The sequence below is a fragment of the Culicoides brevitarsis genome, chromosome 3, assembly GCF_036172545.1.
Source record: "Culicoides brevitarsis isolate CSIRO-B50_1 chromosome 3, AGI_CSIRO_Cbre_v1, whole genome shotgun sequence".
In the NCBI taxonomy this organism is placed as follows: Eukaryota; Metazoa; Arthropoda; class Insecta; order Diptera; family Ceratopogonidae; genus Culicoides; species Culicoides brevitarsis.
In genome coordinates this window covers 19,472,396-19,493,226 of record NC_087087.1, presented here as the reverse complement: position 1 = coordinate 19,493,226, position 20,831 = coordinate 19,472,396, and the positions used below count along the sequence as shown (strand labels likewise).

General features: G+C 29.4%; 1 protein-coding gene across 1 annotated transcript in view; it reads left to right on the top strand.

Moving 5' to 3' along the window:
* The window catches only part of LOC134835644 (cytoplasmic polyadenylation element-binding protein 2), a 170,447-nt gene that overhangs the window by 84,458 nt on the left and 65,158 nt on the right, over positions 1-20,831 (top strand). The window contains exon 3 of the mRNA XM_063850562.1: positions 20,570-20,620. Coding sequence (XP_063706632.1) covers positions 20,570-20,620 — 51 coding nt within the window. The remainder of the gene's footprint in view (positions 1-20,569; positions 20,621-20,831) is intronic.

The window sequence follows — 20,831 nt, the reverse complement described above, 5'->3', positions numbered from 1 at the left end:
TAACGACTTTAACAATCTACTGGTTAGTACCTCGCAAATATCTAGTCGTCAGCAGGAGCAGCAGCAGCAGCAGCAGCAATACAACCAACAAAGTCTTGATAATTTATACGGTATGGCAGTAACAAAAATATCCACAACGACCACAACATCACCCGGTATCATAACTAACAACGGCATTAGTACTAATATTAATAAAATTCATAACAACCGATATAATTTTACAGGTAATGTCATTTTAACAATCGCTTTCCATCTCAACACACATCTCCCGATTGTCCTTTCCTGCGTGTTTTCGTGCGTTGCCATGCGACGTCACATATCCACTGTGATTAAATGATGTGTGAGGTGATACATTTTCTTCGCACAATAATAATCGTAATAGTCGTTTGACGCGAAAAGATGAAGTAAAGGAAAAAAGTACACAAAAGACTCCATCATGAATAAGTTTTTTCACAAAGCACATGAAATATATAATAAAAAAAAGAAAGACACATGAGTGTGTCAGTCATTTATTACCAACCAGGGATTTTCAAATATTTTATTATTATTGCCTGTGGTGTGTGTTAGTGACATAAATTGACGTGTGTGTGTGTAGCTTTTGAAAGATCCAGCACGACAACTGACTTAGATACGTACGAGATAATCCTTTGAAAGTGGTTTATTGCTGATGTTACACATTTCATTTATTTGCTGTTTAATTCCTTTAAGCGGATTTCCTTTCGTATATAACCACGTGCACATCATATGGGAAAAGGGTGTTTGCGATGGTGATTTAAGTACCCGTATATGTGTCTGGGAGAAAACATATAAATATATGCACAATTAATTAGTGCTTTCCTCTGTCTCTGAGTCGGTATCTCTCTAAAAACTCGTTAAAAAATATCTTTTACAATGATGAGTGTGTGACAAATGAACGGAAATTTAAATTAAATCTTTTAATCATCATTAACCTTTTTTTTCATTTCATTATTAGTATCATTATCAACGTCAGCTCTGCTGAGAAACGAGACAATGGGCCTTATCACGGTGGCATACACACAAAATTAAAAGCCACTAGATTTTTTTTACTGGGAAAGCTGTCAAGAACTCATGTGGGCAGAGGTGGAAAAATGTAATTTTTTCCTTGAACCAAACTCATTTCATAAATTTATATTTACCTCAAGATAATGAAAAAAAAATCCTAAATTAAGTCAATTTTATACATTTTTTAAGTAATTCTTCAAATTCCCCATTTTTCTTCTAAAAAATATATTTTTTTAATGTTTTTTGTGAATTTCACTACTAAATTTATTTAGAGTCTTTAGATTCTCTGTGGGAGTTTTATGCCTCGAGGGTCTAAAAACTGCGCAAGTTTCCCACTGAGAGTTTTCTTGTGTAAAAGTTAAAACAACTAAGAAGTAAGAATTTTGTTAGAAGTTTTTAAATCCTCATACTGAAAAGGAATTAGGAATCAATTTTTTTTTACTAGAAATCATAAATAATTAATTGTAGATTAAAAATATTTCCTAGTCGAATACTAACAAACAAACTGTACTTGGAAAAATACTTGAAGAATACTTGGAAAAATTTGACAATTTAATTTTTGTTCTGCTAATGGATTACAACAAGAAGCTTTCAAAATTTTCCTCTTAATTCTTATAGTCGTTTCTAGTAAAAATCAAAAAATTTTACACGAGAAAAGAAATTTAATCTATTGCTTCCTTGTTCCTGAAGTGGCTTCCTCAATGGGCGACTTTTCTAGTAAAAGAAAAATCTGGTTCTTTTTCATTTTGTGTGTAAAATTAAAAACAAGGTCACATTTAAACGATTTACTGAATTCACGTGAGATTCGCCGCTCGTTATATCGCTATAATTATTATTACACAATTTTGCAAACACAAACAGAATGATGACCGTCAATCATATTTCATGATTAATGTCGTGTGTTGTTGTTGTTTTTGTCGTTGCGACTGCAAATAATTTATGATTAAAATATAAAATAATTGTTATGGCTCCCGCTATCAAGCGTTTATTATTATAATTTTATCATGTGTTTATGTATTTAATTAATTACAGTTTCTCGTGTGCGCGACGCGACGTCAGGTGTGGTTCAGACGGAACTTTTAATGTTTGCAGTACTTTTTTTATTATTGGAAAATAAAATGTCACATAACATTTTGATGTCGCTAAATAAAATGCAAACACAAAACTTTTAGCTTGATACGCACAAAAAATAAACAAAAGAAGTGTAAATATATATTTTAAAAGTAATTATTTTTATTTGCCGCAGTAAATAAAATCATCATTGTCATAAGTTGAGTATGTTTGTAGTTCTATGGTCTCCATTTAAACATTTACTCACAACAAAAACAACAACAAAAAAATCATCACAACTCAGACATTGAAGGGCTTACAAACATGAAAAAGTTAGTTTGTTTGTAGTTTATTGTTTGGATTGTGCACTTGAACTATGATGCACAATGCAAAACTTGATGTAAAAGTGCACCCTTGGGCATATTCATCAGGTATGGGAAGCTTTATAAACTTGGAACAAATATTTTTAAATAACTTTTAAAGGTGGTTTCAATCTTCTTTCATGTGATGACACAATTTAACTAAATTCATAACGTTAGTTGTAATTAAATTTCACGACGAATCTCGTTCACAAAGTTTGATGATGCTAAAATTTACTTAAACGACCGATTAGCCACAATATTCTCGGTTTATTCGATCAACTTTGCCATTCTCATGCAGCACTCGCTAAATTTTGCAGGTAAAGTTCAAGTCTTTCGTCCCGTAAAGTAATAAGAATGGCATCGCAGGGAGAGAGAGAAAGAAAATGAAAACTTTAACACGTATGAGAATCATTCTATTTGCTCGTGTGCATGCATGAGGTAAAGTTTATAATTTATTTTAAATGTTTTAAAATGCATTTAACGCGTTTGTATGTGTGTGTGTTGTTGTTAGCTGTTGCTGGTGTGACGTTCTCGTAATATTTTGCATGTGGGACGAAAAATATGTGCAAGAAAAGAATTTTAAAGGCTTCAAGCTTTACACCTTTTTTCTCACATAATAATTGCGGAGAACGTCAAAAAATAGAGCATAAAAGTTTTACACAACCTTTTTTACTCTGCCGGAGGTACACGTCACAAAACAGTGATACAGGGTGTCTTATTTAGTTTTACAGTTCCGTTTTAATAATTTATTCCATTTTTGAGCTATTGCAAAGTATTTTACCATATTTAATCGTTTCGATCTATTTTGGTAGTTGTAATGTAACTTGTTTTTAGATGCTCCAACTCCAAAACAAATTGTCTTCCCTCAGCAATCAATGGTGGATCTACCAACTGAATAATGGCAACATAATGTCATTGGTTGGAAAGGGAAGTTTTTTTAAGCCCTTGTAATGGCATAAATGCCATATTGAACAATTTGCGTTTTGTAATGGCTAATAAAGGCTTCTTGCGTTGGTTGAAAAACAGGGCAATCGGGGTATTTGCATTTAGCCATAAAGAGCTTACCATCATTTACAGGTGATTCAATTCAAGTTCGAACTATTTTTAAATAAATTTTTCTTAAAAGGTGGGGGTGTATTTTATTAAAAAGTACATCGTAAATTAAGGGGTCGTTAAAAAATGTCCTTTTTTATCCGATGTCGTAAATAGGCGCCATATAGCAAAATGGTCCAAAATTGTACTAAAACGATACCATTAAACTAAATGGAACACCCTGTACTATAATAAAAGCTGCACTGAATTCCATAATGAAAGTGCATGCAAATAATAATAATAACATCTGCAAATAAAACATCTAGAGTTTGGTGTAATAAAAAGGCGCTGCATGTTAGTTATGTAATAAAAGTAATCCCTCTAAGTTTTTTTTTTGTGTCATAAAATGCATTTACAGAAGTTTTAAATAATGATTAAGATGAGCACTTTTAGCACACCTAGCAGATAATCTCTGAGATATAATAAATTAAAAGTAATGAAATAAATGAAAAAGTTCTTCAGTGCATCGTAAAATTCGTAAGAATAACTTCGCAATGGGAACTGAATAGAAACACAAAAAATTAATAAAGTTCCTGATTAAAACTCTTCTTCTTCAGTTTTCCATATCAATACCCAATCATCATAATTTAACACTCCATCTGGCATCCGTCCCATCTTTTGAACACTTGATACGACACATATACAAAAGAAAATAAAGTCATACAAAACCATGATAATAGAGTTCATTTCTAAAATTGAAATGTTTGACTTTGTCTATGCTACGAATATTTTTTTTTGTGCTGTCATACTAAAGTGCAATTCAGTTCACATATCGTAGCGGAGAACAAAAACATCGTCATTGTTGTCGTTCCGTTGTCCACCATCAGGCACAAGATATAACCAGAATAAAATACTTACTTTACTACAACATTTAGAATATTTCTGATCACACACTTTTTATACACATAGTTGGGCCACCGCACATTTCTCTCGGAATTTACAATGGTTGGATGTCTCTCCATTGTGTGCATCGAAGCTTTTTTTCTATGTTGAAAATATTTTGTCAATGGAGACACACAATAACAATGTCAGGAGTTACTAAAGTAGAGTACCGCAATCGAAACGAATAAAATGAGAACGTTTTTATTTTCAATTAATCTCGTGTGGCAGAGCTAATATCATTCGTTTTTAACATAAAATTTACATTGTAAGTGCAAGTATTAAAAAATGTTGTCATAAATTACCGCATGTTGGAAATGTAGTTTTTGAAGAACATGATTTTTCTTTTTGTTAGATGAAATTTTATATGCATGGGAAACGACACATTTTTATTGATTTTCTACGAGGAAAAATCGCTTTGGGACTAGCTATTAGTAAAATCGAATTAAAAATATATTTCAATAGTAAGTTTGTCTCTTGTTCATTAAGATCTGATATACAATAAATTCTAATCAAAGAGTCACTAGGATAAATCGCATTTTCGTTGTAAACTTTTGCTCAAAATTATACCTCATAAATTTCAAATACATTTTTTTTAAATGTTTACGAGCTCAATTATCAAGAAAAGTTCAAAAATAAGTTTGACTCGCTTTGTCTCATAAATGCATATGTGCAATTTATCCTATTAGGCCTTCAATCAAGAACGTTAATTGATGATTGAGTGATTACCGAAACATGAAAGCTATCTGATGTCTAATCCAATAATAACCAAACACTCGTTTAAACATGTATGACACAAAGTTTGTTGAACGTTTACTTTAAAGTAATTATGTTTCAAATTATATCAATTTACATTTTAACTTTGATATTTTCTTGATGGGTGTTTGTCGGTTGTTTGTTTCGACACGTCGACCGTGTGTATCTTTTACATCAGACACGTTGAAGCGGGAAATTGTTACTTCGCCATATCATACATACACAATTGAACTGATGGTGTTAAACTAATATAATAAAATTCAATGCACATGTGTGTGTGTGTATGTGTGCTAAAGGCACGACGACACCGACGATGCGATGACATAAAAGGAAGAATTTCACACATTACGACAACAGGCACTTTACATTATACGTTTAATTGTCACAAACATATTATCATTTCATACTGTATACATTTTATTACAGTTTCTAGTTGTTTGGATGTGTGTCACTGTGTCTCATGTTAAAACAAATTTACAAAAGCATTGATGTAATTCATTAACAACTTTTCAGTGTCAGTCAATCAAAATATACATGTTGTCTTATATTTGATACGTAAAGTACCTCGGCTGTTCTAACATGTTTGCGAAACTTTGTTTATTAGTTTAAATTATATTTGGTATCAACAATTTGGCGCTCTTGAAATTAGAGGGTGTGTTAACAAGTAAAGTCATATGTTTGTTGCATTTATCTGTCAGTTTATTGAAAAATGTTTCCACTACAAATATTTGATGAGAATGAAATTTGAAAAGTGAAATATTACAATTAGCATATTAGGTTTATATGCAAACAGGGCATAAATAAGATCTTATGTGAAAAGGGTGAAAAGTATGTTTCTTTTATTTCATATAAGCCTATAATTTTTTTTGTTAAATTGAACTGATGTTTTTGAACTGAAGTATTATTTCTATAAGGCAGAAATGTTTTTTGCAAAAATTTTTTGTTAGTAAAATTTCTTTGAAAAAAAAGTATTAGTGACAAACAAAAAAATAAATAAAAAAACGTTTGTCCACTAATGACTTGATTCTCATGCAAATCAACAAGGCTTAACAAATTTTTTTGTCACAAAAAAATCAAATTCTCAAACTAATTTTGCTTATAAGTTTTTTTGACATGAACAAAAACTTTTAATTTTCATACAAATTTTGTTCCAAAAGTTCATTTGTTTTTAAAAACTCACAAAAACTCTTTTTCTCACTTGTCAAGCATTTTATTTTGTTCATGTATTTCCATACCCAAAATAGTCTCAAGTCCAAAATTTTGTAAATACACCACTGAATACGGTAATTTGAGCCAAAGCTACTAAAAACAAAATATCACGTTGAAATCTGAACCAATAAAAGTAAATAAATTAAAATTCACGAGAAAACCAACATCATTTGAAAAGCTGAAAAGACTGTAACTCTGATGAAATAACAAAACACTTTTTAACAATTGCAGTATTGTAAAATGTTTGTCAAACTGATTGATAAGCCCAGAATGCACATACTACAATGTGTGTCAAAAATATCTGACAAATATTAGTTTACTTTCCTGATTACGTTCATATCTATTTACCCAGAAATGTTTTTGCGTTCCGGTGTTTTAAACGAGTTTCTCACAAATTAATCAATAAAATGTTTCAATGGACTTGGTGTAGTTCTTCTTATTTTCACTGCAGAGAAACTGGTCTTGCATAATAACTGCATGAATGGAAACCGAAATTTATTCATATGCAACATTATGTATCCATCACATATTTCAAAGAGGAATGTCAATAAAAGCTCGTCATGTCCAGCAAATTTATTTGGATTTACATGGATTCCCTGCATGCTCAAATAACTCAATTGAATTGTTTTGTCTTGTGTATATGATAAAAACATAATCTGGCTTTGAATTTTAAAATATTTGTTATTATCGAGAGCAACAACGTTCCAAGTATTTTCAATTCTCGTAAATCCGTATATTAACTAAGAATGTCATATCGGCTTAGTAATCGGTCTGGCATAACATTCTGCTGAATCGTAAAAGTTGAAAGCATGATTCCTTAATTAACTATTTCAGTCAATGCGAGCCACAACAAACAAGCACGGCAAACTACATTTCTTCAATTATGTCAGACGTGATCTCTTTAAGTAAACTTATCAATCTAATTCTCATGCCTAAGCGTTTAAATATTCATTTAATTGTCCGCATCGGTATGTGATTGAACTAGTCGAATGGCGACTAATCAAGTTATCTCAGTTGTTGCTGCTACAATATGTTTTGTGGCGGTACTTGTTGGTCGTCATTTGTTTGCTAAACCGGTTGTAGCCGTTGAAAGAAAAAGGATGTGTAAATGTGTATTCTCAAAAGGTTACCTGATTTTCTATTTATTGGCATATGTGGACTTTGGCAGAATACTAATTAATTAACAATGAGTTTGTGTCGTTTTGAGGGTTAACCCTCTTTCATTCTTTTCACTTCATTACTTTTGCGTTTAGAAAAAAAATCATTATCACCTCATCGTATATATTAAGCGATTAAATTTATTGATTCACCGTTTGTCCGAAGGGTATTGAAAAAATTCAGAGTGAAAATTTAAAAAAAAATCTTGAAAAATACCTAACATTTATAATTAAAATTAACCGACTTAAAATTGTTTTGAAAAGACATCATCTAGATATTTGAATTAGAAAAAAAATAGGTCACGTGACCAAAAAAATTTTTTTTTATAAGACAATACAAGTTTTTTATTAAATTTAAATTTGAAAATAATTAAAAATAACATTATAACTTAATTAATTTAGAAGACAAAATATGAAAATATTAAATTTATTTGCATTACCCGCCGATCATTTTCGATAAACCTCTAAAAAAATCTGTCAATAGATTGATGTTGTTGACGACATAAAGGCATAAAGGCGTAAGACATATTGTTTTTCAAGCAGATGAGATTCTACTTTTTAACGTCTTCCAGAGAGAAGTAATCAAAAAAGTTTTCTGACGTGTTGCGATTGTGTGGGTGTTCTGTATAGCTACAACGATTTGTCGAGTAGAGTAAAAGTTAACAAGTTTATATGCGTCTTTCGAAGGCAAACTGTAAGGAATCTGTGTTTTATGCGGTTTTCTTTACATTCTTAGAATGTTTTTTTTTTGTTTTTTTGCAAAATCTGTTCCTGTAAATTGAGTTAAGTCAAGTCATAAGGTGAAAGAACGCAACGTTTATAGAATGAATGATGTTTTGCTCAAAAACAAAGCAAATTGAGATATTCTTGGCATTGTTTTTATACGCGACGTGATTTTCTGTTTGATATTTTTTGTGCATAGAAAAGCTGATGATAGAAAAAGTTTTCTTGCGAAAAAGTATTTTTAAAGCAATTTACGATTTTTTTTATTTTGCAAAGTGATGAGATAGTTAAATAAACAGTTGACTTGTTGCACTTTATTATATCTTTTCCCTTAATTCAAAACACACATTTTTCAATTGATCCAAATTATCTCTACCGAATTTAGGAATCTCTTTCATTTCTTTACGTGAGATCCCTTTTCAATTATTCTTTTCTCCTTTATCGTTCAATCATTCAGCATCATGATTCTGTATATTCAACCGGAAAATTACTTTATTAACTTATTTTTTCTTTCTTTTTCTTTGCAGGTAAGCATCTTTAATTTTGCCTCATGTGAATTCGCATTCATTCATATTTGGGTAGAGAATATATTTGGGTAAGAAACATCGCATGAATATTAAAGATACTGCCAGAAAAAGTGGCAGTGAGGGCGGTAAGCTGGTAAGAGGAAGTTAAATAATAATAATTTATTAATTTATTGTAAAATGGATGGAAAACCGCAGCATTAGCTTGCTTCCTCGTTTGTGTATATAGACTGTATTCTTAGTCTCTATCGGTCTCTGTTTAATTATAATTATTATTGTATGAGGAAAACCTCTTATCTTTTCTGCTTTGCTTCACACACATACACTTTTGTCAAGATTCGGGGGATGACAAAAACAAAACGAAGAACATTGAATAATTAATAATAAGAAGAAAGCATTAATGTATCGTCTCCATTATTCCAATGCTTTAACTAAAATGATTTTTATGTTCCCGAAAAATTTTGTTGAAAAGGAAATTAATTTGTCTCACAAAAAAAATTATTTAGAAAATATTTAGCATATTAAAAAAGTATTTGAGAGATATTAAAAAATATTTATAAAATCAACTAATAAATAAAATGATTATTAATAACAAAGTGGTAAATACTATCGAATCTGATTCGATGAAAGAATAATTAAGTGAATTGGAAGGATCCTTTGATCGCTTTTTCATTTTCTAAGGCTTTGCATTCTTTTCAATTTACCGATCTCACATAATGATCTTGTGATGATGCTCTCCAATGCCACCAATTTCTTTCCATGTTTTCATAAAAAAAGAATAAAAAGAACTTCCCAACTCGAGAACGACTCCATTGTTTTCGATATTTAATTAACAAAATTATTACATCCGCTCATGTTGCTGTTCACAACAGTTTATGTTTCCGCTTTTCGAAAGTTACAAGTTTTTACGAGCATTTCAGTCTTTCTCGCTAATCTGTGATAGTTCGTGAAAAAAGAAGACGTTCATTTTCTTCAAAGAACTTTTGTTGTTCTTTTACACAAAAGTTTAAATATTCCTTCGGAAAATTCCAATTGAAACCACCACCACCACTGAGAAATACATAACAAATTATTTGCTGTGAAATAAATTTGGCAGATAAAAGCGACAGGCACAACCGAAAGAAGAAAAGACAAAAGCAACCACACACACACACAAATTAAATTTGTTCTTTCGATTAAACAATTCCTGTTTTGGCTTCTTTTCTATAAAAGCACATCGACGAATATCTTGAATTCGTATGGCACGGATGTAGACAAAAACTTCAAACCATTATTTTATTAGTGACGCTTCAATTACCTTTACCTAATCGGGATTAAAAAGAGTAAATCTACTACACAAACTAAATCAATTGTCTGGTTCAGCTGCTTTTTTACGGTGAATTCATTCATTGTGTGTATTCTTTTTTTTTCTTCTTGCCTCATTTTCATTTTATTTGTCTTCATTGAGGGCGTGCTCGTGAAAATCACGAGGAAGTCTTAGATAAAGAAAGTATTTTACCACCCAAGAGGAAATTAAAATTTCCATCGACTTCTTCTTCGTTTTCACAGGTTGCGCATTCATTGAAATATATTTTTATTTGTGCCGTAGATCTTCATTATTCTATGAAAAGACAATGAGATGCGGTGCATATTGACAGTCGTTATTGAACCTTTAATTACCCTTTTAATGCGAATAATTTGTACACCGCTTTTGCCATGCAAGAAGTTTGCCAAAGGAGATGTAATTAGGTTTTATTTGTTCCATTTTTACTTAAATATTCTTCTTTTTCTTTGTTAAAAGAAACCTAAAAGAAAAAAATTAAACCATGCTATTGTTCGTCAGTGAAATTATGGTTCAACTAAGAAATTTTTTCTATAACGTCAGCAACGCCCTATTTTGCATATTTTATGTCCAAATACTCTTTTTATGATTATTTGCTTCTTTTTTTCGCCACAAGGTATCATCACATGTATAAAAATATCTTCCGCGTTATCAAGATGTTATGTACAAATTATCATGAATTTTCAACAGGAACCGGTACTTTTGCCAGGAACATTTGATTCATATCTCAAACTTCTTCTGGAAATGTTTCACATTAATATTTTCTCTGGAGAAATATCCCGAATATGCGTCAAACTTGCGAACAATTTTTATCTTCAGCAACTTTTTTTTATTACTGAGCAAATTGCTTGATATTTTTTCGTCCGCTATCTTAATTCAAACCTTTTTTGCGTTTATCAAAGGTTGAGCCGTAATGTTTGCTCATTTTCACGTGTATGCTAATTTTTTTTATTTTTATTCCGATTAACTGAAATAGCAGTCTTTGGTTTTAGAATAAAAAAATTCGTTTACCACATGGCGAGCACAAAAAAACATTTTCCAAGAATTGGATGAACTAAAAATGATAAGAACTCATGTATATTTTTTTCAGACATATGCATATTTTCCTTGTGTGCCGTCTTGGTGACGACGACAAAGAAAAAACGTATAAAAGGATCGACAACGACAGAACGAGAAAATTATCTCAAATATTATTACTGAATATCAAATTTCCTTATTATCATTCCATGTTTTGTTATTCTTGTTGTGTTATCAATATATGGTGTGTGTAGTCATGCTGTCGTGTTGCTCCGCTTTTGCTGTCACGCTAGTATAATAACACTAACAATAAGTGACATATGTAGAGACAAGTATCAAGGAAAAATAAAAGAAATAACACCAAAAGCTCAACTGCTGAAAAATGTGTTGTTAAGCGTGAACTTTAGAAAAAAAATATAAAAAGCTGTCGTTTGGATAACAACCAACGACGGTACCGTATTTCGGTTTCGTTGACAACGTAATTTTTTAACCACGTGGTTTATCAAATTTTTGGACCAAATTTTCTAAACCACGTGACCTAAAAAATTTTTAAATCACGAGACTCTAAAAAAATCAAATTATCAAATCACGTAACTTTAAAAACATTTTTAAACCACGTGACCTCAAAAATATTCAAACCACATAACCTAACAAATCTTCAGACCACGTGACTTGTAAAAAATTAAACCACGTGACCTGATTAATTTTCATACCAAGGATTTTTTTCTTCGGAATGCAGTTAAAATGTTAGTTTTTGATGGCAACGCCTGGTACTTTTATTTTCGTTTCCGTTATGTGTGTTTATTGTAAATTCACTATAAAAATTTTCAAGCATTTATTTTTATCTGACTTCCTTGAATTTTATAACTTCGCTTTTCGTTCAATAATGCACAATTGTTTTTCAATTGAACACATGACTGTCAAATTAAACTTTCTCTTCAATGCCACTATTTTAGGTATTGAATTAAAAATTTTATTTTTCAAAATATTTTATCCTGCTATTATCTAAAGTTTATTTTCATTTCAAACAAAAAATAATTATCTAAAATTTAGATAATTGAATAAATTTTGGTTCGAACTATCAGCATTAATTGAAGCTTATTTATGCATAGTTATTGATTCATTTTAATTTTGCAATGAAATAAATTAAATGTTTTTTTTTCAAAATCTGATGTAAATCAGATGTCATTGCATTTTGCTTTCAGAAAAATCATCAAATTGTTTCGTTCTGGTCTGAAAATTTTTTTTCTCTGTAAATAAAATGCAATTACCTTCTGGTTTTAAATGCATTTTTTTTTATTTGTTTAACATTAAAACATGTAAAGAGAGGGTAGAGAGAAAAAATGTTTATACCTTTATTTCTACGTGAACAAGCATAATCTCATTTTGAGGTCAGTTACAGGATCGTTATGTGGCATCACGTTGTTGTTTGTGCATTCTCTTTGGAGAAAAATCATGTCACTTTTACGTTTAAAATGCACTTTTGTGCAGTCTCTCTAATGAGTTTCAATGTTTTTTCATGCAAAATCAAATTACATCAAATAAACCAAAACTATCGCAGAATTTAAAAACCATGGAAAAGTGTTTTTTATTTCATGATGTTGTTGTTATTTGTGCTTTTATTTCTACAGTAATAGAATTTTAATTTTTATTTGACTTTTATGGGGTTATAAAACTATTTACAGTGATGAAAAAGATTTTTATTTTCTCTACCATGGCACTTTAAATATAAAGTTTGTTTAATTCAGGTAAATATTAATTAACGTTGTACCATGAATCACTTTTTCTCCAGTCTTGGTACGTGCATAAAAGTCTGTCTGAGACTGCTATTTAGATAAATTAATTAATAAATGTGTGCTTGTGTGTAGACAAAGCGTCCTACATTCACATTGCAGTTATTATTAATGTAAAGTGCAAATGTAAATATTTTTAAGTTATTCATGTAAGCAAAAGTGAGTAAGTGTGTTATGTGTGAATATGCATCAAATTTGCATGAAATGAAAATCCTCTTATGTACCATCTACCTTTTAAAGAGTGTAAGAGGAGGATAAAATATGTACCAGTAAAAATTAATGAAATTCTCATTTTTTACCGCATTTCGGAAAAAAATCTGTATTGTCCTGGGATTGACGGTGCCAAGTCACGTGGTTTAAAAATTGTCACTTGATTTGAAAACAAAATATGGGTTACGTAGATCGAAAAAATTTTTCAGGTCACGTGATTTGAAATTTTCTCAGGTCACGTGGTTTTAATATTTTAATTATCAAGTGTGAAAAATTTTTTAAACCACGTGGTTTGAAAATTTCTCACGTGACTTGAAATTTTACTCAGGTCACGTGGCTTAGAAACATTTTCAAATCACGTGGTTTAAATATTACTCTGGTCACGTGTTTTGTAAAATTTCACGGGTCACATGGTTATAACTATTACATAGTAAATGAAATCGAAATGCGGTATCATGGATCTTTTTTCTTCGAACGAAAACTTCATATCTTTACATGTTTGTCGTTGCAAAGTAGTTTTAGATAAGATATAAAATTTGTAATGCATTTTTTACGTAAAATTAATGTTAATTTTCTCATGTTAAAAGTAAAATTCTCACCAGGTGCAGATAACAGACACATTTCTTTCACATTTCAACTGAAACTCATACGGCTAATAAATCTAAATCATGTTCAGAAGTGCATTACAATAGATCAAAATGACCATGATTTATCCACACATAAATGCATTCCAGTTCTTGTTTTATGATAATCATAATGAAACTATTGTATAAACTTCCATGCATTACATTTTCTCTCTCTCGGTAGAATTGAAAGCTAAAAACAAGATAAATTATCTCATCATGTCGTATAAAATGTACAATATCTAAAAACCACTAGCAAAAGGCAGACGACACATGTAAACGAAAGATTATTATCATACACACAGAATTCTGAGAGACCGAGAGAGATATTGAAAAAGCAGAGTAACCATTATGCAGACACTGCTAGAGTAAAAAGCATTTAAAGTATATATTATAAATGTTGTATTTTAAGTTTCCGGTCCTAATTCAATGTTTTATTCATGTATCCGGCGGCGGTGGCGGCGGCATGACCGTATCTTTCGCTCATACAAATTTATAGATATGACAAAATTCTTGTATCATTATTATTATAACTGATGACAAAAAATATCAGAGACGACTTTTTTTTCTCATTTTGTCGTGCGGCGGCAACTTCTGTGAGTCAGTAAGTAACAACCGAATGAATGTAAACAGAGGAGAAAACCCATTTAAATTTATTTATTTATAATGTTATTATATAAGAGATAAATGGGCTATTTTCCATTTATTTAAACAAAAAACATGTAAAACGTGGTATGAGAAAATAATTAATCTGACCGAGAGTGACATGATATCTGACTAATAAATTGTTGAATTTTATTTTGTGAAATTGTTGAATTACGAAAAAAAAAATAACCCCATGAATTATCATTTATATAATTAATTTATAGCAATTTTCTGGTTTTGTTCATGAGGTTTTAAATAATCAAACAGTTTATTGTGAAATGTCGTTAGCAATTATTTTTTTAGTGCAAGCTAGTGTTGATTATTTACATTGTCCAACAATTAAAATAAAATAAATGTGAATTTATTTAATTGTGTTTTAGTTGTGAAAATTGAACAAACAACCAGGCGTCATGACAATGATTTATTTTTTTTAATTAATTAAAAATTATTTGCTAAATAAACGTTTTTAACCAAAAATCGACAATTTTTACAATTTATTGAGTTTTTTTTCACGATTTATAGTTTTTTTTAAGTCAAAATAGGTCTAAATGGAGTTTTTCAAAAATTCGACTTTGGTCACGTGACTAATTTTTTTTTAAATTTTAAGCAAATCAAGTATGATATTAATGTAAGCAGTAATTTTTAAAGGTCTGTTAATCAAAAAATGTAGAAAAATGCTCCCTCTGATTTTCAAAATTTAGGATTTTTTTTTTTTGACGAAAAATCAAATAATTTTATATCGTGCCTTAATAAATAACCAGGCGTTAAAACAAGTTTATATATTTTTAATGATTGTCAATCAAATGTCTCTATATTGAGCACTGATATTGTTCTAAAAAATAATTATCTAAACGACGAAAGCAACAAAAAAACAAAAAAATGAATAAAACATTTTTCGTGGTTTCCCTTTTAAAATTCGTTACAAACTGTCTACTATGCAAATGATGGGTTTAAGGTGTGGTTAGTCTTTTGTACGGTTTATGACGTTAAGCAACATCCAGTGTCTCATTTTTAGGCAGAAAAAATTAATTAATGTGTATCGTATTAAAATTGTGACGGTAAAAACATCAACAAATACAACGTAATAGAATTAATTAATTAAAAATGCAAATTTTGTCAAGAGAAATATTGAAAAGAATGAGTTTCTATACCTTTCTACCTTTTGATAAAATTATTAAATTAAAGGAGACATGATAATCATAAAAAATGTACAATATGTTGACAGAAATAATAAAAATAGGCAGTAAAATATCAAATTAAACATCACATAGAATAGAAAGAATTTAATAATAAAAGGAGTTTCCACAGTTTATTGTCAAATATTTTTAAATTTTTGGTAAAATGGCTTATTGGACATGCACAGGACACAATCGCAGTCATTCCACACAGATGTCACCTAAATATTACTACATCCAAACACTTTTTATTGATATTTCGTTTACAAAAAGCATGCAATTTTTAAGTCTTGATTGTGCACTGGAAAATAAATTGATGGCACACTACCGAAATACAACGCTGTCTGAGCAACGTGAAACGATAGATGTTCCAATTTACCGCCGCCATTGTCCAGTTATCCAGTTATTATAAGCTTTACGGATGAAAACAAACCACACACTTGTACGCTGACACATTATACGAAAATACTCGAGACAAGAGAATGCGGAGCACTCTAAACACAAACTGCAACAATGGGATAGTGAACCATTTATTTCGAGTAACATTGCTCAAATTAATATTGTTATTATTATTGTCACTTGAAAATGAAATATGCAGCATGCCGATGGTCGAATTTCGAAACATATGCATTTAGTTTTGTGAACAATGAAATGCAATTATTACTTTCTGTGTACATGTAATGATACAAAAATGAACGGCATGCGAGACGCAAATTTAATGCGAGGACCAAAAGTGGACAAAGCAAAACTAAATTTACATTCGGAATAATAAATTCTGCTTTAATATTTAGAAAATTTATAATTTATTGGAATTTGTTATATTAGATTACCGCTGTTGTTTTGTCGTCATGCATGTTATTAATATCAAGTAAGGCTGCACTTGTGATAAAAACCCTGTTTTTGTCAATTTTATAAAAATGTTTAATATTTTCTAATAATTTCAAAGTTAAAAAAATAATTTTTAGCACATAATTTGTCATTTAAAATCTTCTAAATTTTTTCGGGATCACATTTTGGGATTAAATTTCAAAATTTATTTTTGATTTCTCCATTTTTAAGATATATTTTCGAGTTCTCACTTTCAAAGTAAATTTTCGAGGTTTCGCTCAGAAGGGAGATTTGTAAGTTTTTATTGGGAAATTTCTTAATTTTTTATTATTTTAATTGGTTCTTTTTGTCTTAATTAATTAACAAAATTAATAAAATAAAATTAATTTATTTTTTGTACAAAATTTGTTTTTTTTTTAATTTTTTTTATATTTTTGACTTTGATAACTTTTCTTAAAATACAGGAATTTGTTGTGGCTTATAAATTTATAATACTTTCCTTGTCGTGCTGAAAGATACAAATTAATTACGCTCGTGTATCCATAAACACACAACTGAGATTTATTAAGTAGTCAAAACACGATGACATGAGTAGTTTTGTTTCGGTTTCAATATGTTGTGACACGACACGTACTTGATGTGACATAAGGGAATATGCGTACTATAATAAAAGCCAGCTTAAAACTTTCTTTTTTTATCCGATGTTGGAAAAACTTTGTGCGTTTTCTTACACAAAAAAAGAAAGTTTCAAACACTTTGGGCATACAATAATAATAAAAATAAAAACAATAAAAGTAGGATAAGGAAATAAATTTTGCCTTAATAACAATAAGTCTCCTTCCTTTTTTTCCTCTTATTTTTACTTCGCCGGCATATTATGTGTGCATTTAGACAACAGGTACAACAACACAAACACGTACATGGCGCGCAATAATCATATTAAATCCACCCCTTTAATGTATTCACGTAACAAAAGCTCCTCCAATGGTTTTGTATAAACGCACGACAAAGATTTATGTCTTAGCATACTTTTGTCAATTCAATTGTGTGCCAAATGAAGTCAAAATAATAATAATATTCAACGTCTTTTGTTTTTTTTCCTACGAATTTTCATTCAATAAACGTGAAAAATTCTTTTTCCTCCTTTTATGTTCAAAAATAATTTTTAACGTGAAAATTTTCAACATTTTGTCTTATTTATTTTTGCAAACACATGCACGCGAGTCAAGTACAGACAATTTTCGAGCGTATAAAAATTTTTCTACATTCCTTGTCATCTTTTTCGTATTTTATTTTTTTTTTTTCGTTTAAATACGCGACTTTTACATTGCTTTCCGCAAACCTATCCGGATTTCAATTGTGTTTGAAAAAATATATTTCTGTATAATACAACTTTATTAAAACCATAAATCTACGAAAAAATGCTTACGTTTGTTTTATTTTTCATCTTTTCCATGTTTCTGTGTCAAAAGTGCGCCGTGTACCTTCGTATTTAAATACATTCGTTGAAAAAAAAAGCGAAAATCATATTATTTTATCATATTCATAAATCTATTTGTTTGGAAAAATGCAACAACCAGTTTTTCCATTGTTCCATGTCAAATGACGCGTGCCATCGGTTACATTTTTCGTTGTTATATATTCTTACTTTTTCAAAAAATATTTTTAGAGGGTAGAAACGATTTTAAGAAATCGAAAAAAAAATATATCAAGTGGATTTTTTTTTCAAACAATATTAAGTGATGCTAAAGAAGGAACGTAAGCACTTTTTGATTCTTTAATAAAATGTTGAAAGTTATCTCAAACGAAATTTTTTAACATACATACATAAATAATCTCGTTATTTTTTGTAAAATACTGATCAAGTAAGTAAAATCAGATTCTTGCAACGTCAAAATATTTTAAATAAGAAGATTTATGAAAAAATAACGTCTGTGAATGATTTTGCAATAATAAATCGAGTTTATCATCTTGGTATATTCCTTTAAACTTTTGTTTTTTGATACTTCAAAAATTTTTCTACTGTTTCCTAGTTATTAAATTCTAGGAAATTTTTAATACATGACAAATAGACTCGGGAAAATCTTTCGCATGTTTTAAAATAAACTCAATTTTTAATGAGATTTTTTAATATCTTCATCATTTTTAATGCTTTAAACCAAAGCTTGTCATAATGAGATTAGCAAGAACATATAAACATCAATCAAAATGGTTTCAGCTTCCTTTTGACATAGACTTTACCCAGAACAGACAACTTTTTTTATCTCTCCCCCTTTACCAATAAATGAAAAATCCCATATTTGTAATAAAAAAAAAACTTTTCGGTTTTATATTTTTTGACATAATAATTAATTATTATGAGGAAAATAACCATAAATGTCGAAATCAGAGGTAAAAGTCAGTGGTTGAAAAAACACCCAAAAGTGATAAAAATAGATAAAATAAACAAATAAACGCCACTAATTAAACTAAACTACAATCATCACATTAAAAAAGATAAGAGTCGATGCTTTGTTGTCACAGAATTTTGCTTCTTTACTCATCAGAGGAAAGTGCTGGCCTGATAACTTTTATATGTATATATGTCTGTTCCACGCTCCGTAGATTACCTCTAATAGAGAGTAGCGGTAGTGTTTATTTAGGACTTTATGCTAATTAAATTACAAGGCATGGTAAAAATGAATCTTTAATGTCTGTCTACCAAACTTGCCAGTTTACTGAATAAGTTTAAAACCCGAGAACGGCCTTATACAAAATTTTACATCTGCAGAGATAATTTCAAAGGTAAATTTTCCATTACACAACATTTTAATAGTTTTAACGAACTATCGCTGCTAGTACAGTGTATGTTTCAACGGAAGGTCATTTAATTTACCGAAAAGGGTTAAAATTACACGAGTGTTTATTCTGTTAAATCAGGTGGAAAATAATAAGACAAAGTAAAGTTAAAGTTGTGTATACAGTTGGAAATCCTTCGGGCATGTCCTTTAATGGTCATCATTTTGTGTCCAATTAGTTAGTAAATTTTAGATTTGCTACAAAAATGCCTTGAGCTAAAACAAATACATTTCGATTAAAATATACCTAATTAATTGATATTTGTAAGTTACCTCTTCAAAATAAAATTCCTTATCTTGAAAAATCAATAAAAAAATCCAATAGGATAAAAAAATCCAATTTATTTTAATTTTTAAAGAATTTTTTTTTTGCAAAGTTAGAAAATTTTTTTCTTCCAAAATTATTTTTCTTCAGTTAGTAACTGAACTTAGTTTTTTAAATTTATAACATTTATTTTTTTTATTATATTCAATCAAAATTAGTCATTTTAATAAAAAAAAAACAAAATTATCAACTTTTTTTTATTTTGCTCTTCTGGATTTTTTTCTTTTCTTTCTGGAATTTTAAAATTGGTCAAAAAATATATTGGGTTTGAAATTGAAAAAATAAATTTGAAATTTTAAATACCATTCGAATATAAATAAAGATGAAAATTCATCATCAAATTGGAAAAATAAATATAGAAAACCCAAAACTTTAAATAACCGATAGACGTTTAAACGAAAGTTTAGAAGAAAATTTTAAATAAAGTTTTACTCAAAATGTTATTTTCTATTTAATAGTAACTGCAAGTTTACCTCGAAATATGTTATTGTCTTTCAAATCGTGCAACCCTTTATTTCATTTCATGAAATGATAGAACTTGGTGTTATTATATTATATTAATATTGAAGACTGATAAATGTCTGTTAAGTTCGTTAACAAAATAAATTAAATTAAAAAGTTTCTCTATTAAAATGCAATGATGTGAATATCCATAGGTTGCGATGGAAATTCAAGATATATGAATGTAAAGAGAATAAATTGTTAGCCAACCATGAAAGATATGAAGCATGTTGTTTGATTAGGTATTCCTTCTTTTGGCAAGTATTTTAAAATATTTTCAAAGGATGTGTGGGATACTCTTAATAAAGGAGTTATTATTTATTAGAATATTAGAAACTTGAAATTAAATTCATTTTCGTTACGACCATTAAATTAAATTAAAAGTTTCTGATATTTTGGAATTTATGCTCAAGTCTCAAATATTCGAATAAGTTTATTGAACAAACTTGAAAAAAAAAATAAAATTGTATTTTTAAAAATAGAAATAACATTTTTTTTATTATTATTGTGTACTTTCAGGATATCTCAACTGTAACTCCAATACCTTACAATCACTGGCACAGTTGCATGGTAAGCGTCTTTGCATTTCTTTTGCTGTTTTTCTTTTCTTACGAGAGTCAAATAAATGTCAACTAAGCATAGTATTATCAAGAGAAAATCCTTATCTTTCGGTCTGCTTCAAGGAAAGGTGCATTAAAGAATATAGACAAACATTATGTCATGTATAAAACATGCATTCTTATGCTTGGAAAATGTTATGCATATTTCTCGCTGCGCGACA